At 47.4% G+C, this 14,661-nt stretch overlaps 2 protein-coding genes across 3 annotated transcripts in view; one reads left to right on the top strand and one right to left on the bottom strand.

Moving 5' to 3' along the window:
- The window catches only part of SLC6A20 (solute carrier family 6 (proline IMINO transporter), member 20), a 15,353-nt gene extending 6,164 nt beyond the window's left edge, over positions 1 to 9,189 (top strand). The window contains exons 5-12 of the mRNA XM_010010760.1: positions 201 to 433; positions 2,093 to 2,203; positions 2,819 to 3,060; positions 4,892 to 5,054; positions 5,471 to 5,675; positions 6,672 to 6,831; positions 7,778 to 7,943; positions 9,040 to 9,189. Coding sequence (XP_010009062.1) covers positions 201 to 433; positions 2,093 to 2,203; positions 2,819 to 3,060; positions 4,892 to 5,054; positions 5,471 to 5,675; positions 6,672 to 6,831; positions 7,778 to 7,943; positions 9,040 to 9,189 — 1,430 coding nt within the window. The remainder of the gene's footprint in view (positions 1 to 200; positions 434 to 2,092; positions 2,204 to 2,818; positions 3,061 to 4,891; positions 5,055 to 5,470; positions 5,676 to 6,671; positions 6,832 to 7,777; positions 7,944 to 9,039) is intronic.
- A 1,263-nt stretch (positions 9,190 to 10,452) lies between these two features.
- The window catches only part of SNRPD1 (small nuclear ribonucleoprotein D1 polypeptide 16kDa), a 5,309-nt gene continuing 1,100 nt past the window's right edge, over positions 10,453 to 14,661 (bottom strand). The window contains exons 2-3 of one of the 2 annotated variants that reach the window (XM_010010758.1): positions 12,700 to 12,891; positions 10,453 to 10,632 (exon numbers count right to left, since the gene is read on the bottom strand). In XM_010010758.1, the coding sequence (XP_010009060.1) occupies positions 10,556 to 10,632; positions 12,700 to 12,891 (269 nt within the window). In that variant the 3' untranslated portion in view covers positions 10,453 to 10,555. The remainder of the gene's footprint in view (positions 10,633 to 12,699; positions 12,892 to 14,661) is intronic. The other variant, XM_010010759.1, reaches the window with a different exon arrangement.

The raw sequence follows: 14,661 nt of genomic DNA on the forward strand, positions 1-14,661 counted from the left end.
CCAGCTCCATTGCCCTTCTCTGGCCCCGCTCCAGCACCTCAATGTCTCTCTTGTAGAGAGAGGGTCATCCCCAGACCCAGGCAACCCAATGTGGAGACAAGCAAGCCCTGGGCAGAAAGCCACCCTCACTTTCATCCCCACTGGCACCCAGGCTCTCCCTGTGTGCTGGCAGCAGGAACTCTTCCTCCCTCTCCCTCCCTCCCAGGACCCCCTGCCATGGGCTACCTGCCCCCTGAACAGCAACCGCACTGGCTACAAGGAGGAGTGCGAGAAGACATCGTCCACCCAGTACTTTTGGTACCGACAGACCCTGAACATCTCCCCATCGCTGGAGGCCAGCGGGAGCGTGCAGTGGGAGCAGGCACTCTGCCTGATGCTGGCCTGGCTCGTGGTCTACCTCTGCATCCTCCGCGGCACCGAGTCCAACCGCCAGGTGACAGCTGAGACCAGACCTGCACTCTTCATCAGGGACTGCAGCAATAGGACAAGGGGTGATGGGTTCAAACCGAAACAGGAAGATCAGGTTGGATCTGAGCCATAAAAGGGTGCCCAGAGAAGCTGTGGCTGCCCCATCCCTGGCAGTGTTCAAGGCCAGGTTGGACACAGGGGCTTGGAACAACCTGCTCTAGTGTGAGGTGTCCCTGCCCGTGGCAGGGGGTGGGAACTTGGAGAGCTTAAAGTCCTTTCCAACCCAAACCAGTCTGTGGTTCTATGACATGGGGAGGATAAATGAGTGCCAAAAGGAAGCGGCCATGACTGCTGTTACCTGTGGTTATGTCATCTCCCCCAGCCCCACTGCCTCTGCTGCTCTGTTAAGGTGCAACTGAAGAAGGTTCAACCAAAACACTGAGTGATATTGATAAAAATAACCCAGGAAAGTCCTTTGAATGCAGCCACTTCTGCTCCAAACCCAGCCACCGGGCTGCTGGCCCTGCAGAAAGCCATCTGCCACAGCAGAGCTGTGTCTTCGCCTCACCAGGAAATGCAGGTCAAGACCAGCCCCATAATGACTTGCTCACATGTGGCCTTGGTGGTCACGGTGTCCTGCACCCTGGGATGGTCTGTCTGAAGGCGGAAGAGAGGGTTGGCCTTGGAGGAGAAGTTTGGAGAGGATCAGAGCAGAGCTGTAGTAAGAGACATCTATTCCTCAGTCTTTGCAACACAAAGAAGACATCTGCATTTTCAGTCACTTCTTATTCACAGAAGAAGTTATGAGGAAGGAGGGGCAGGAAAACAGTGTCCCGGCTGAGCTTGCACTAAGCAGCAAGCTGAGGGCTGTAATCCCCAAATCGTCTTAGCCAAACACAGAAACCAAGAGCTCGTAGACTCAGAGTAACCTCTGAAACCTGCTGCAGCTCTGGGCCAAAACAGAGAGAAATAGTCAAGGAGCATTGAAACAGCATCATTGCAGGAACAGCAGTGGGTTTGGGCAGTTAGTTCTCATGTGTTTCAATCAGTTCTTGTGTATGTTTCTGGGTGAGCCACTGGTGCACATCCCAGCAAAGAGAAGGTGACTGGATTCTCCCTTTTTTTGTTTTGCAAGTGGCTTTTTCCAACTTGGAGACTGAACATTTAGATTCAAATTCAGGGGTTTGAAGTCAATGGAAGGATTTAATTCCACCCCCTTCTGGGTTACATGAAGTTAAAATCTTTTTCACATCTGAATTAAAATAGTTTCATTCAGATTTGATTTTGACCTTCTATGAGGTCTGCTCACCTTCCTTCTAGAGCAGATGATGGATGCTCTTTGCCTAATGAGTTCTTGATAGTTAGCTGCAAGCTGGTGTTACTCCACTAAATGCTGCAGAACTGAGTTTGTAAATGCTGCAAGTATTTCAGATTCTGTTTTTATTGTTCCAGTCAATGAGAAGACCCTGGGAACAGAAACAAGTCTTTATTATTAATAGAAACTTGTTTCCCTAAAGCCTAAACCTGAAGTTAGATTTGTCTGAAAATATTTCTTTAAAGATTAGCACAAGGCACCAAACACAGTAATGGAAATTATTTCTGTAAAGTGAGTGAGACTGACCATAGCAGATGAGCTCTGTCTTTTGTACTCTTTAGACCAAGGTATTTCTCCACCTTCCCCCAGGTCGTCTATGTAACAGCCTCTTTGCCATACTGCGTTCTCATCATATACCTCATCAGAGGATTAACCCTTCATGGAGCTGTGAATGGGCTTGTCTACATGTTCACACCAAAGGTACAGAGAAACCGTACTGAATTTGTCAGGAAATGCTCTTAGTTACCAAACACGTAGGGTTTTTTAAAAGGTGGTGGTGCTGCTTCTTGCGCTTGTATTGAATGTTTGCAGCAGTAGCTTAGGCCAGGCAGCTGGAAACCCTGAATGGGAATGGCTGGAGGCTGCTCTGCCACAGTGCCCATAAGCTGCTGGCTTTCTCCTGCCCAAAAAGACCTGCCCATCAACATAAGGCAGAAGTTCTTCCCTGTGAGGGTGCTGAGGCGCTGGCACAGGTTGCCCAGAGAAGCTGTGGCTGCCCCATCCCTGGCAGTGTTCAAGGCCAGGTTGGACAGGGCTTGGGGGACATGGTCTAGTGTGAGGTGTCCCTGCCCATGGCAGGAGGTTGGAACTGGATGATCTTAAGGTCCTTTCCAACCCAAACCCTTCTATGACTCTATGATTCTATAACCCGTGGTGGATTACTGTCAGACTGAGCAGTAACCCTGCCCCAGACACCAGCTCTGGGCTAAAGCGGGCACATGAAGGGACCTGCCCCCATCCCCGTAGGCTCGAAGGGGCTGCTTCACAGATGAATAAGGAGCTTCATGCCCCTGCTCTGCACATCTGCCTTTGCAGCTGGAGCAGCTGTCGAACCCCAAGGCATGGATCAGCGCTGCCACGCAGATCTTCTTCTCGCTGGGGCTGGGCTTCGGCAGCCTCATCGCCTTTGCCAGCTACAACGAGCCCAGCAACAACTGCGAGCGGCACGCCGTGATTGTCTCGCTCATCAACAGCGCCACCTCAATCTTCGCCAGCATCGTCACCTTCTCCATCTATGGCTTCAAGGCAACCTTTAACTACGAGAGCTGTCTGAACAAGTAAGTGCCTGGCATTCTGCTTGTTTTCCACCCCAAGCTGGGCAAGGGGAAGGGAAGAGGGGAGGTAAATAAATAACAGTGTGGAGCGCTGCCCAAGAGCACACCTGATACTGATCTGATAAAGCTAATGGTGCTATTTAAAGTGTTGAAAGCTGAGATGAAAGGTCAGAGACAGGCTGACTTTTGACACCTGGGCGCTGGCATGGGCTGGGTCAAGAGGGTGAGTTTGTGTTGTGGAACTGAGTGTTTAGGATCGCTGAAAGAATCACTGTCAGAGACATTAATAGATGTAAGCTTAATAGAAATTTCTAAGTATGTGATTCAACAGAATTCGATGTCTAGGTCCACTCTGTTACACACAAAATGAGATCATGTCTGGGTTGGTAATGATTTATACAGGATTGAAGTGATTTACACAGAGTGGAATTGAAATAATGTGTGTAGAAACTGAAGGTACAAAGGCATAAGGGAGACCTTCCTGTTGAGTCACAAGGTTCGAACTAGACCTCCTTGCTTTGGCTGGAGTTAGACTTAGCCTCAGACTTGGTCAGTGGTTTATGTCTAAGGGGTGACAAATGCAATGTAATAGAAGTTCGTGTGGTTAAAATGAATCACAAGATTTCTAAACCACTTGAATATTGAAGCTAATGTACATGCACTTACACCTACGTATCTACACTAACAACACACTAGGATGGAGATATGTGGATATATAGATGTATAGACACATACACGCAGCCTTGACAAGTGACAAATAATATTACTAATATTACTAATAATATACTCAGGTCAGCTTTCTCAGCACTCTCAAGGCGCAAAAGGTTGAGGGTCAGTGAGCAGCAGTAACAGCCCCTATAGGGCAGATAATCCCCCTATTTCATAAACTTTAAGGGTTTGGGGGCTCTGGGAGGTGTCCCACAGTCCAGATGAGCTCAAAGGGACTCTCCCGGCACCACTGTTTATAGAGGGTGAGATGATTGGCTTTAGTCAGTGCAAGTTTACATCCTGGTATCATGTCTTTGTTGGGAATGACTTACCATCTCCAAAGAGCTGATATGATAAGGAAGTGTCTAGGCCTTCCTGTTATCTACGTGGTCCTTCCTGTCTTTGTTAGGTGATTAGAGTTAATGGTAGGGGGTGCCCAGACATCCGACTCCATGCATTTTTGCAAAGGCTAACAAGAACTCTTAGGGAAGCAGAGGGGTCCAGGAGAGAGCAGGGGGGATGGAGCACCACAGTTTGCCTGGGCACAGTTTACCTGGTCCTGGTATATACTCTGGGAGGGGGCTGTGAGCAGGTTAATAAAACACGGAGATGCTCAGATCCCTCCTTTAAGTCTAAGCCCTGTGCCAGGAGCTCAGCCTCCTCGGCACTGGTGCTCTGGAGGTGGCCAGAGCCTGCAGGATCATGCCCTGAGGCAGCAAGCTCTCATGCAGTGCCTGGCACAGCAGCAATTACACTTTTATCTCTATTTTTATGGCTTTCAATCTGTCTGCTGATCAGACAGGAAACTAAGCTGCTGATCCCTGCTTGCTGCCAAAAGGCTTGTTAAATTGGTGGGGTGTGGACCTGAGACCGCAGGGGAAGAGGTACCGATGAGCACCCAAAATACCTGTGGGAGAGCAGCAGTGTGGGTGCAGGAGCTGCTCCCTCTGAAGCAGAGATGAACACAAGGACACCCATGTCCCAACACGATGTTCCCACCCAGGGAGACTGGAGGCTGGCAAAGCATCCCATGGGGATGGAGCTCATGGAAAAAGGGATGTAAAACCAACCTCAATTTTATCCCTTGGTCTGAAAACCAGGATTAAATTCCCATAATCTTTCCCAGGGTGATCCTGCTTCTGATGAACACTTTCGACCTGGAGGAAGGCTCTTTGACAGTGGACAACCTCAGCGAGATGAAAGACTACCTCATGGCCACGCACCCACAGGAATATGCCTGGTTATCACCACAGCTGAAAAACTGCAGCCTGGAAGCAGAACTAGATACGGTGGGTCAGGCCACCCTCTCCTTCCTCACACCCAGCCCAGGCAGCCCCACGCGAGGCTGGGGGCTGCAGTGGGGCTCATTCCCACACCTCGGGATGGGATGGGATGGGACAGGGGTCACTGGCTCAGCCCAGCAAGAGGCTCACTTGGGCCATTAGCAGTGGAGCCAGGTGTCAATGCTGTCCTGTTGGCTCTGGCTGAGGGACAGGACAGGACATGAAGGTTTGGGGTGGATGCTGAGAGCAGCGTGACACCATTTCCGTGCAGTGTGATTAAACCAGCACAGATCTCATCTGCCTCTGCTATGCAAAACCACCACCAAGGGTGGTATTTGCTGTGGCACAGGGTTAGTTCCTGAGTCCTTTGTGGAGCTGAGGAGCTGCCATTAACTCACTTTGTGCCCCCTTTTCACCATTAGGCTGTCCAGGGGACGGGGCTGGCATTTATCGTCTATTCTGAAGCCATCAAGAACATGGAGGTGCCCCAGCTGTACTCTGTGCTCTACTTCGTCATGCTGCTGATGCTGGGCATCGGGAGCATGCTGGGGAACACGGCTGCTATCCTCACACCACTCACCGACAGCAGGGCCATTGCCACTCGCTTCCCCAAGGAGGTCATCTCAGGTGAGTGCCCACCTGCGAGAGCACAGCTCTGCTGTCCCACTGCCACTGAGGGCTCCTCCTTGACATCGGGTGGAGCAGAGAGTATCAAACATGCTGCCCAGCCTGTACAGCACCTGCCCTCAGCAGCTCTCAAAGCACAGTGACCAGGGCAATCGTGGCTGTGTGTTTGCAGCCTTCCCAACACACCCCAGCTCCTTCAGATGGGTGTCTACTGACCAGTGGCAGTCAAGGGCCAGGACAAGTGTCAAGACACCTGCAGTGAGTGACTGAGAGCAACATCTCCAGCTTCCCAACTGTGAAACACCTCAGTCTTTGGCCAGAAGTGATACACACTCCCATCCAGGCATGGAAATCGGTAGTCCCACCTGAAAACCTGTTTTAGTGGGATGCCCAGCAGTAACAGCAGAAGCTGCATGCACATAAAATCACAGGATGGTTTGGGTTGGAAAGATCATCCAGTTACAACCCCCTGCCACACCTCACAGCGAAGAACTTCTTCCTTGTATCTAACCTGAACGTCCCCTGTTTCAGTTTGAACCCATCACCCCTTGTCCTGTCGCTCCAGTCCCTGATGAAGAGTCCCTCTCCAGCATCCTTGTAGCCCCCTTCAGACACTGGAAGCTGCTCTGAGGTCTCCACGCAGCTTCTCTTCTCCAGGCTGAACAGCCCCAATGTTCTCAGCCTGTCTTCATATGGGAGGTGCTCCAGCCCCTGCTCATCCTCGTGTCCTCCTCTGGACTTGCTCTCCATGTGACAAGGCTATAGCCAAGACTCTGTTGTCTTGACCCTGCTGGGGTGATGTGCTGTGACTGCAGGTCTGAGGAGCAGCAGTTTAAGGATACACCAGCAGAGTCACACAGAAACAGGTCTTTTCCAAAGGGGAAAAAATAATCTCTTTCTCCTCTGAGAAGGCTGCTTCCCAACAGGAATCATCAGAAATCCCACGAGCTTTTGGGTTTCCAGGTGCAAAGCAGGGTCCCTGTTTGCTCCACACAGGTGCTGTGTGTTTCATTAACTGTGTGATTGGCCTCATCTTCACCATGGAGGCTGGGAATTACTGGTTTGACATATTCAACGACTACGCAGCCACCCTCTCACTGCTGCTCATCGTGCTGGTAGAAACCATTGCGGTGTGCTACATCTACGGGATAAGAAGGTAAGAGCGAGCTTGAACCCTCCTTTCCTCACAGTGGGATTAGCTGGGGGAGTGAATACAGGATAATCATACCTCCTTGGGTTAGATGCTTCTGCTACGTGTGGTATCAGCAAGGTGATGGGGTCTCCCCTGCCCTGCAGACCCCTTCCAGCACCTTCAGTTCAGGGCTGTGTGGTGGCCAAGCCGTACACACAGCTCCCTGCGCTTGTCGTTGGTCTCCTGCCAAAGGTGCTCCTCTTTTCACAGTAGTTCAGTGTGAGCACGGTGCTGGCAGGTCTGGTTTCAAACAAAGATCCACAGATTTCCCATGTTGTCCCTTGTGGGTAGAAGCAAGATTCAGCACCAGGAAAGGTTTTAAGCAGCAGAGGTGTTCGTGCTCAGGGCACCTAAAGGAAAATGCTGTAGTATTTGTGTTGTTTGCACACATACTGTGCTAGCAGACTGGCACCCACATTGGTACTCCAGCCTTGATGAGTTCAATGCCTTTGAGTTGGATCCAGGTTTCCTGGGTGATTTTAGGTACCATCCCCAGCATCTTCCTTAGGGATAGTCAAGTAACAGTGGTGAGAACAACTCAACTACATGGATGAGCAGTGTCTTCTCCACAGTACTGAAGCATCATTGCTTTTCTCCATCTCCTTACATCAATAATGAGTCTGAACTTAGACTCCAGGACTTTTCCTACTGACGTATTTCTAGCTACTCTTCCTCAGTTTGGGATCCTCTTGGAAGCCTTGTTCTCTTTTATTTGATTTCACACTTACTATATAAGCCAGTTCTTCAGACAATACCTCTCTGCTCGTTATTCTTCTGCTCAACTGTCCTCCCCTTTCCCATCTTACTTAATTCTGTAGGTGGTTTTGAAGTAACTCAGACCAAGGTATAGATTGAGCATATGCAGCTGTTCTCAAAAATGTGTTTGTTGTTGGTTTCTTTTTAAACACAGATTTGAGAAGGATCTTTACACCATGATTGGACGCAAACCCAACTGGTATTGGAAACTTATGTGGGCTTTTGCCAGTCCTTTGCTAATTATAAGCCTATTTATATTTTACCTCACCGACTATATCCTCACAGGAACGCTGCAATACCAAGCATGGGATGCCACACAGGTAAAACAGTTTTGGGTTAGGGGTTGGTTTTAAACTTCCCTTAATTCCTGCACGGAACTAAGCCTACATTGTTCTACAAAACTGCCTTCTGAAGGCTTGAAGCTGGAGTCGGGGCCATGCCTTAATGTTGTGGAAAGGTAACACAGGGAAAATAGGACCTAGTGCAATGGTTCTGTAAAATGCATTTATTTCCCTCTCCATTCTTAACTGACCCCTCCAAACAGTAACATTTTATTCATGTTGAAGACCCAAATACCATCTTAAAACCAGAAAAATTATTTTCAAAGTATAGTATTTTGAACAAAATTAGTGGTATTTTAACAGACCTGAGCTGCTGCTGGAATAAATAATAACTATTCATACTAATTATTTCCAAAATTTCCATACACATTTTTTTTTCACAAAATTTGTATACAAGTTCTTCCCTGTGAGGGTGCTGAGGTGCTGGCACAGGGTGCCCAGAGGCGCTGTGGCTGCCCCATCCCTGGCAGTGTTCAAGGCCAGGTTGGACACAGGGGCTTGGAGCAACCTGCTCTAGTGGAAGGTGTCCCTGCCTGTGGCAGAGAGGTGGAACTGGATGATCTTAAGGTCCTTTCCAACCCAAACCAGTCTGGGATTCTATGAATGCTGAGCTGTGTATTTATCACAGTGACGTACAACTGGATAAGTAATCACTGTTTTCATAATCTTTTCTGGTAATGTTCCTAGCACACAGAAACAAACTAGATGTTTTCCTGGGACCTGTGGCAGTCCTGGCCTGGTGACTGGGTGTCAGCATGAGCCCACAGGCTCCAGGAGAGGAACACAAAGCCCTGACAGAGGTCAGGGCCAAGCCACCTCATTAAGAGAAATCAATTAAGCCCAAATCTGCTCTTTCCCAAAGCTTGTATAAGTTAAGTTTTCCTCAGTATTCTTGTCAGCAGCTCTAGTTTTGTCGATTTTAAGCTTGTAGGGTTGACAAAGTACTGAGGGCAGGGCTGGTCTGTGCAAATGCTTCTTGTGTGTCCTGTTTTCATACACTCACAGCTTTGCTCCAGACCCCGCTCCAGGACACTGAAAACAACCACAAATCCAACTCTGCTCCTCTCCTTTGCAGGGGCAGCTGGTGACAAAGGACTACCCAGGCTATGCCCTGGCCTTGATCGGGCTGCTGGTGGCAGCATCCACCATGTGCATCCCCCTGGGGGCACTAGTAACGTTTATAAGGAAGAGACTGAAGAGGGAAAGCGTTTCAACCACTGCCTGAACACCCACAGCTGGATTTGGGAAGACCTTTACCACCGTCGCCAGTGGATGGGCACTTCTGGAAGACAGCAGCAACCATTATCTGTAGCAGCTATTTCTAGAGTTGAGAACCGTGGGTGCTATATTGACCAAAAAGTGCTCTTAGGAGGTTCCACAATGGTTTGGAAAAAAGCTCTTCTGTAACAAGATGAAGCTTTTAAAAAGGCCTTTGTGAGAGAGGGGAAAACACAAGAGCAGCTCACAAAATGCTAGCACAAATTAACCAGCACATCAAGCCATTACACAAGGTTAGGTAGTTCTTCTTTCCCTCTGTTGTAGCACTGCCTGTGGGGAAACATGAGCAACCAACTAAGCATGTTCCTGCACCAAAGTACCAGCAAAGACCCTTACCATTCCAGAAAGCTGCTCCTAAGCATGCATGTTATTTGGAATGACATGTTTTTCATCAACAGATGAAACTGTTCAAGTCTTGCAATGTGAATGTGACAACCCCTTTCCTACAAGGGAGAAGTCAGCAGGATGGTACTGGAGATAAACGTGGCTAAAACTGCTTCTTTGATACCTGTGTGTGTCCAGCAAAGCAGTTTATATGTACATATATACACGTATATATACATACACATTCACAAGCTGCAGTACTCTCACCTCTAGAAATAGTAAACTTCCAATTCCAGTATGTAATTGTGTGCTGTGCTGTACTTTGTATTTTCTAGGGATGCACTTTAAGTAATACTGGAAGAAATCTGTGGTAAAGCTGCTTTCCAAGCCCCACCAACCAAAAGCAGGCCATAGGATTAGTTTTGACAATGTTCATGTCCAGATACACTTCAATCATGAGCTGTAACAATCCAGCAGTTCCACAGAACTGGTTCATTTCCCTACGTGAACATTTTATAAAGAAAGCAACATGTTTAAATTGTAAGCTTCATGTAATAAAAACCTAGTAAAATTGTAGCTATGAACTTCAAAGAGGTCACTCTGAAGAACGACATTAGAGACACACTCATGGGATGTGGGTTCTTAATATAGCGTCTTAACGATGTAACCATTAGAGGATGGCAAGTGCCTTATTAAAGAGGGATTAATTTCAAACAAAACACTGTTAAAGGACACCAAGACAAGCCTCTTGCTCTGGGGCAAAAGGCTGCTGTATGGCCATCAGGGGTGGGTGGAACCTTGATGATGACAACCACCACCGGCACCACGCGCCGCGAGCCACAGACCATGCCTCCTGCCCCAGGCTTCACTAACAAAGGAATGACACTTTTTCACATCTCAGTTTATTAAAAATGGATACCATAAACAAGACCTGTACAAAAAAATATCCAAAACTGCCCACGATTTGGTAACAGTTGTGTAGTGAGAGGTTACCGTCTTGGGCCCCCTCGTCCTCTTCCACGACCTCGGCCTCTGCCACGGCCTCTGCCACGGCCTCTTCCAGCAACTGAGTAGATGAAACAGAAAGGATAAATCACATGAGACCCCCTTTCACCTTGATTAAAACATTACCAAGCATAAACCGCATGCTGCTCCCCTGTGATGAGGTATTAAGTAAGTTTGTTAAAGCTCAGTAAGTTTCAGACAGTATTTTCATCATCTGTGTTAGCTTTTTCAGTATACCACTGCCACAGCCTACTGTCTTCGCTGCAGAAAACAAGGGGATTTAACAGTCTGCTGCTCCCAAATATAAGTCTGACACAGAACTTACTTCTCTTTATCTTTTTGAGAAAATCTAGTTTTTCAGGCATCAGTCAAAGCATACACAAGAGTACTTTGTTACTATTCATTACAGTGGAAAAGATGTTTTTCTTGCCATAGCTCGCACTGTGGTTCATCAAGTGTTCTCCTAATGGGAAACAGTGGGTTTTAACAAGCTGTGAGATTCCCAAACTCAGACTCTCTCAGGCACATTTTGAAAGGATCCCACCCCCAAAGAGCTCCCCGTTTTCAGAGATGGGCTTCTTAGGCCACAGCCTTAGCTGTGTGCTCCTGCTTTCAAAAACTGCCATTTTATGGTAAAGGGAAGGCAGAATCTCAGAATTGGGGCTCCAACCAACTGCTGGAGGTCTTGTGATCCACATGGTGATAATGTGATTTCAACCCTTTCTCCTAAAGAAACATGACCTGTCCCACCGAGTTGCAAGGCCAAACTTTTGCAATTACTGGTTGATTTCAACGAAGTTGGTCAGTGCAGGTCTCAAAAAAATACTTAAAATTCCATGGAAGTGGGTGGCTTGGTAAGATCCACACTCCAGGACCCACATTTAGCACGGAAGCTGTAACAATGACTCTGTTCCACCTGAGAGTACGTAGGTTAGAAATGCCATACAGACAGAGCAGAGGCACAGATCAGAGAGAAGGCTGGTGGCACATTTGGTTTGCTGGCAACAGACTGACCCTCTGAAATACACAGAAGCATCAACACCTGAATGAATGGTTACAGCACCTGCATGCATCAGTAGCAGCCACATTCACCAAGTGCTGGCACACTCAGACCCCAGGCACACGTTCCATGTACACCTCTCAGCCAGCACCCTGCCTTCCACTGACAGTCTCATTTGCCAAGGACACACACTGTGTTACACACTTTTGAAGCCCAAGGGCATTTGCAGGATAAGGCAAAGCACAGCACAACACAGCAGCAGTCTGAGAGTGCTTCAGTCCTCTGATGATGCAAGGAGGATGAAACTGAGGTAAATAGTGCTATAACAGCTCCTTTCCTCTCTCCGAGTTAAAAAAGAGATAGTGATGTTCTTGTTCACATCACATCGTGAGGTTCAGAAAAAAACCAACCCAACCACACTCACTTCTCCATGTGGTCAGATTGTTTTTAATGGATGTGAGAGGAACAAAGGATAAAGGAGCTTTACTCTTGTTCTGTACAAAGACAGTGGCCATACCCCTTGCACACTGTGATGCACACACCATAATGTTCCTCACACCACTGCAGTGAGGTAAGCACACCAACCCACAACATACACATGGATCAAAGGCCACAGATCCAAATACTTAAACACTAGTTACAGGAGAAATGATACCACATTTAGAGCACAATTAGCTTTCACTTACAACTTACTTACTATTTTAAAAATACACAGATTAACTGTTGGGCAAAATACACAGTGCCTGAAGACAACCTACACACCTTCTGGAGTTTACTGGATATTAACTTTAAACAGTGTGGATTAACACTGAATTGCTCTCTACACTGTTAGGCTTCTAGGAAGAAGGTTTTTGTTCAACAGTCTTGTGATAGATTAAGATTTACTCAAGCTTAAAAACACAAAACAGATGTATAAAAAGCCATACACATGATTTCACATGAAAGCAAGCTCTACAGATGCTAAGGTGGGGAAGGCAGACTTAGCCAGTCCAGCGTCAAACCCTCAAAGATGAAAGAACTAGCTGCCAAATGCAGGTATCAAGACACGCAAATCTGATGTCTTCAGATTCAGAGTGCTAAAATGCATACAAAGGCAGAACAAACACAGACCAAAAAGCACAAACTCACCTGCTTCTCTTTTCTTGGATTTGACTTTGGGTTCAACATCCACTAGCAAAGTATCCAGAGGCAAACTGTCCGGCAGGATGAAGTATCGGATGTTATTCCCTCGAATACTCAGCGTCTCCAGCTGTACAGGTTCTCTGTTCTTCAGCGTCATCTTCACTGCTTTGAGATGTGTGTTCATACTGACATCCACTCCTGAAACAACACAAGTCTAATTTAAGGGATGAAAAGCTCTAAGATGGTCCCTTGTTGGCTGGTTTTGTGCTCCCTAATTTGTTGACTGCTGCCTTTAGCTCCTCCTTGCTAGAAATCTTGATCTAGGCAAGAGCAATTTTGTAAATGGTTAAAACAATTCCTCTGAACAACAAATAAACTGCTGCTTATTACAGAAGTCTCACGCTAGTCTTTGTACAAAGAGAAGCAAACCAAACCTTTGAGAAGGAAAAACAACTGGATTATTTCCTTTTTCTGTAAGCCTTAGAAAACCCTTCGAATGGTTTGGGCTGGAAGGGACTTAAAAGACCATCCAGTTCCAACCAGATGGAAACTGCAGTTCACAAACACCTGCTAATTCAGTGGCAGGGCACCCACCCCAGCAAAGTTTTCACGTGTTCCAACTCCTGCACAAACAACCCTTTGTGCTAAAACTAATGATTGTCTCGTTTCATAAATGCAGAAAGACAAACTGTAAGATGTCTTACCAAGATTAAGTAAGCAAGGAGCAGGCCAGAAACAACCACCACTGTGCTGTGCTTATTCCATAGATCTTTCTGTCCTCTCCCCTTACCTCCAGGTTTTACACAGCTCTCTGGCAACTGCACTTGGTTTGTGCAAGGTTCACATGATATGAAACCTGCCCCTTCACCAAGCCTGCACTGGCCAACTCACACCACAAAGGAAGAGGAGATGGCCCAGCACTGATGGGGACAGTTCATGCACCAGTGTAAAAGGAAGATCCTCATTTTAGAAACACAGACTGCATTAAGCTTTTACAGAAAATGAGACTCTGTTCACCAATTAAGCCTGCAACAGCACCAAGGCCAGGAGACAAGCAGTTTGTTTGCTTCCTACCCAGCTGGGTTCAACAGAGCTTGCTGCAATCAGACGCCAGGGTGGTGCTTTCATGTCTACTCAAAGCTGATGGATCTGTCAGCAAAATAATGTCAGTTTTGAACTTTGCAAAATCTCAGCAGATTGCTACTGGCCAAAAAAGCACTTCAGCAATCCCCTGGAATACAATTCTGCCAAGTTTGAACTCTCTTTTGTTTTACTAACAGTGCCTGGGCAGAAGAGCTTCTAAAAGCAGCCTGGGGTGAGTGAAGGAAAGGAGACCAAGCTTGTTCATCAGCTTAACTGTAAGGATTTGCTTCATCAAATACAACATACCCGGTCATCTCTAAAGCGCTGCTAACATGAATGTTCTCAGAACAAGATTCCTCACTGATATTATTAAAGCAACCAGAATAGTCTGCTCGGTTTTCATTACATGAGAACAATGTAATAAATCATAAAGGCTTTTCCTGCAACAGAGAAGTTTCTGATAGGCAGTAACATCCATGAACTTATGCAAAAGACCTCTGGCATCAGCAGGAGACCAGGTTCACAGCACCCGGACCTCCTTTTTGCTGTGTATCCATCCCCCATCAAGCGCTGTGTTTTCAGACCCGTTTCATTAAATCAATGTAAATATATGCAAAGATGTATTCTGCCCCCCCCACTGCAGTCCTGATCCAGCTCTGGGGCAATAGCACAAGAGGAACGTGGAGCTGCTGGAGCGAGTCCAGAGGAGGCCACCTATGGAGATGCTGCGAGGGCTGGAGCAGCTCTGCTGGGGAGCCAGGCTGAGAGAGCTGGGCTGGTTCAGCCTGGAGAAGAGAAGGCTCCTTAAGGGGAGAGCTTAGAGCAGCTCCAGTGCCTAAAGGGGCTCCAGGAAACCTGGAGAGGGGCTTTGGACAAGGGATTGAT

The sequence above is a fragment of the Nestor notabilis genome, unplaced genomic scaffold (genome assembly GCF_000696875.1).
Source record: "Nestor notabilis isolate BGI_N333 unplaced genomic scaffold, ASM69687v1 scaffold10343, whole genome shotgun sequence".
Taxonomy (NCBI): Eukaryota; Metazoa; Chordata; class Aves; order Psittaciformes; family Psittacidae; genus Nestor; species Nestor notabilis.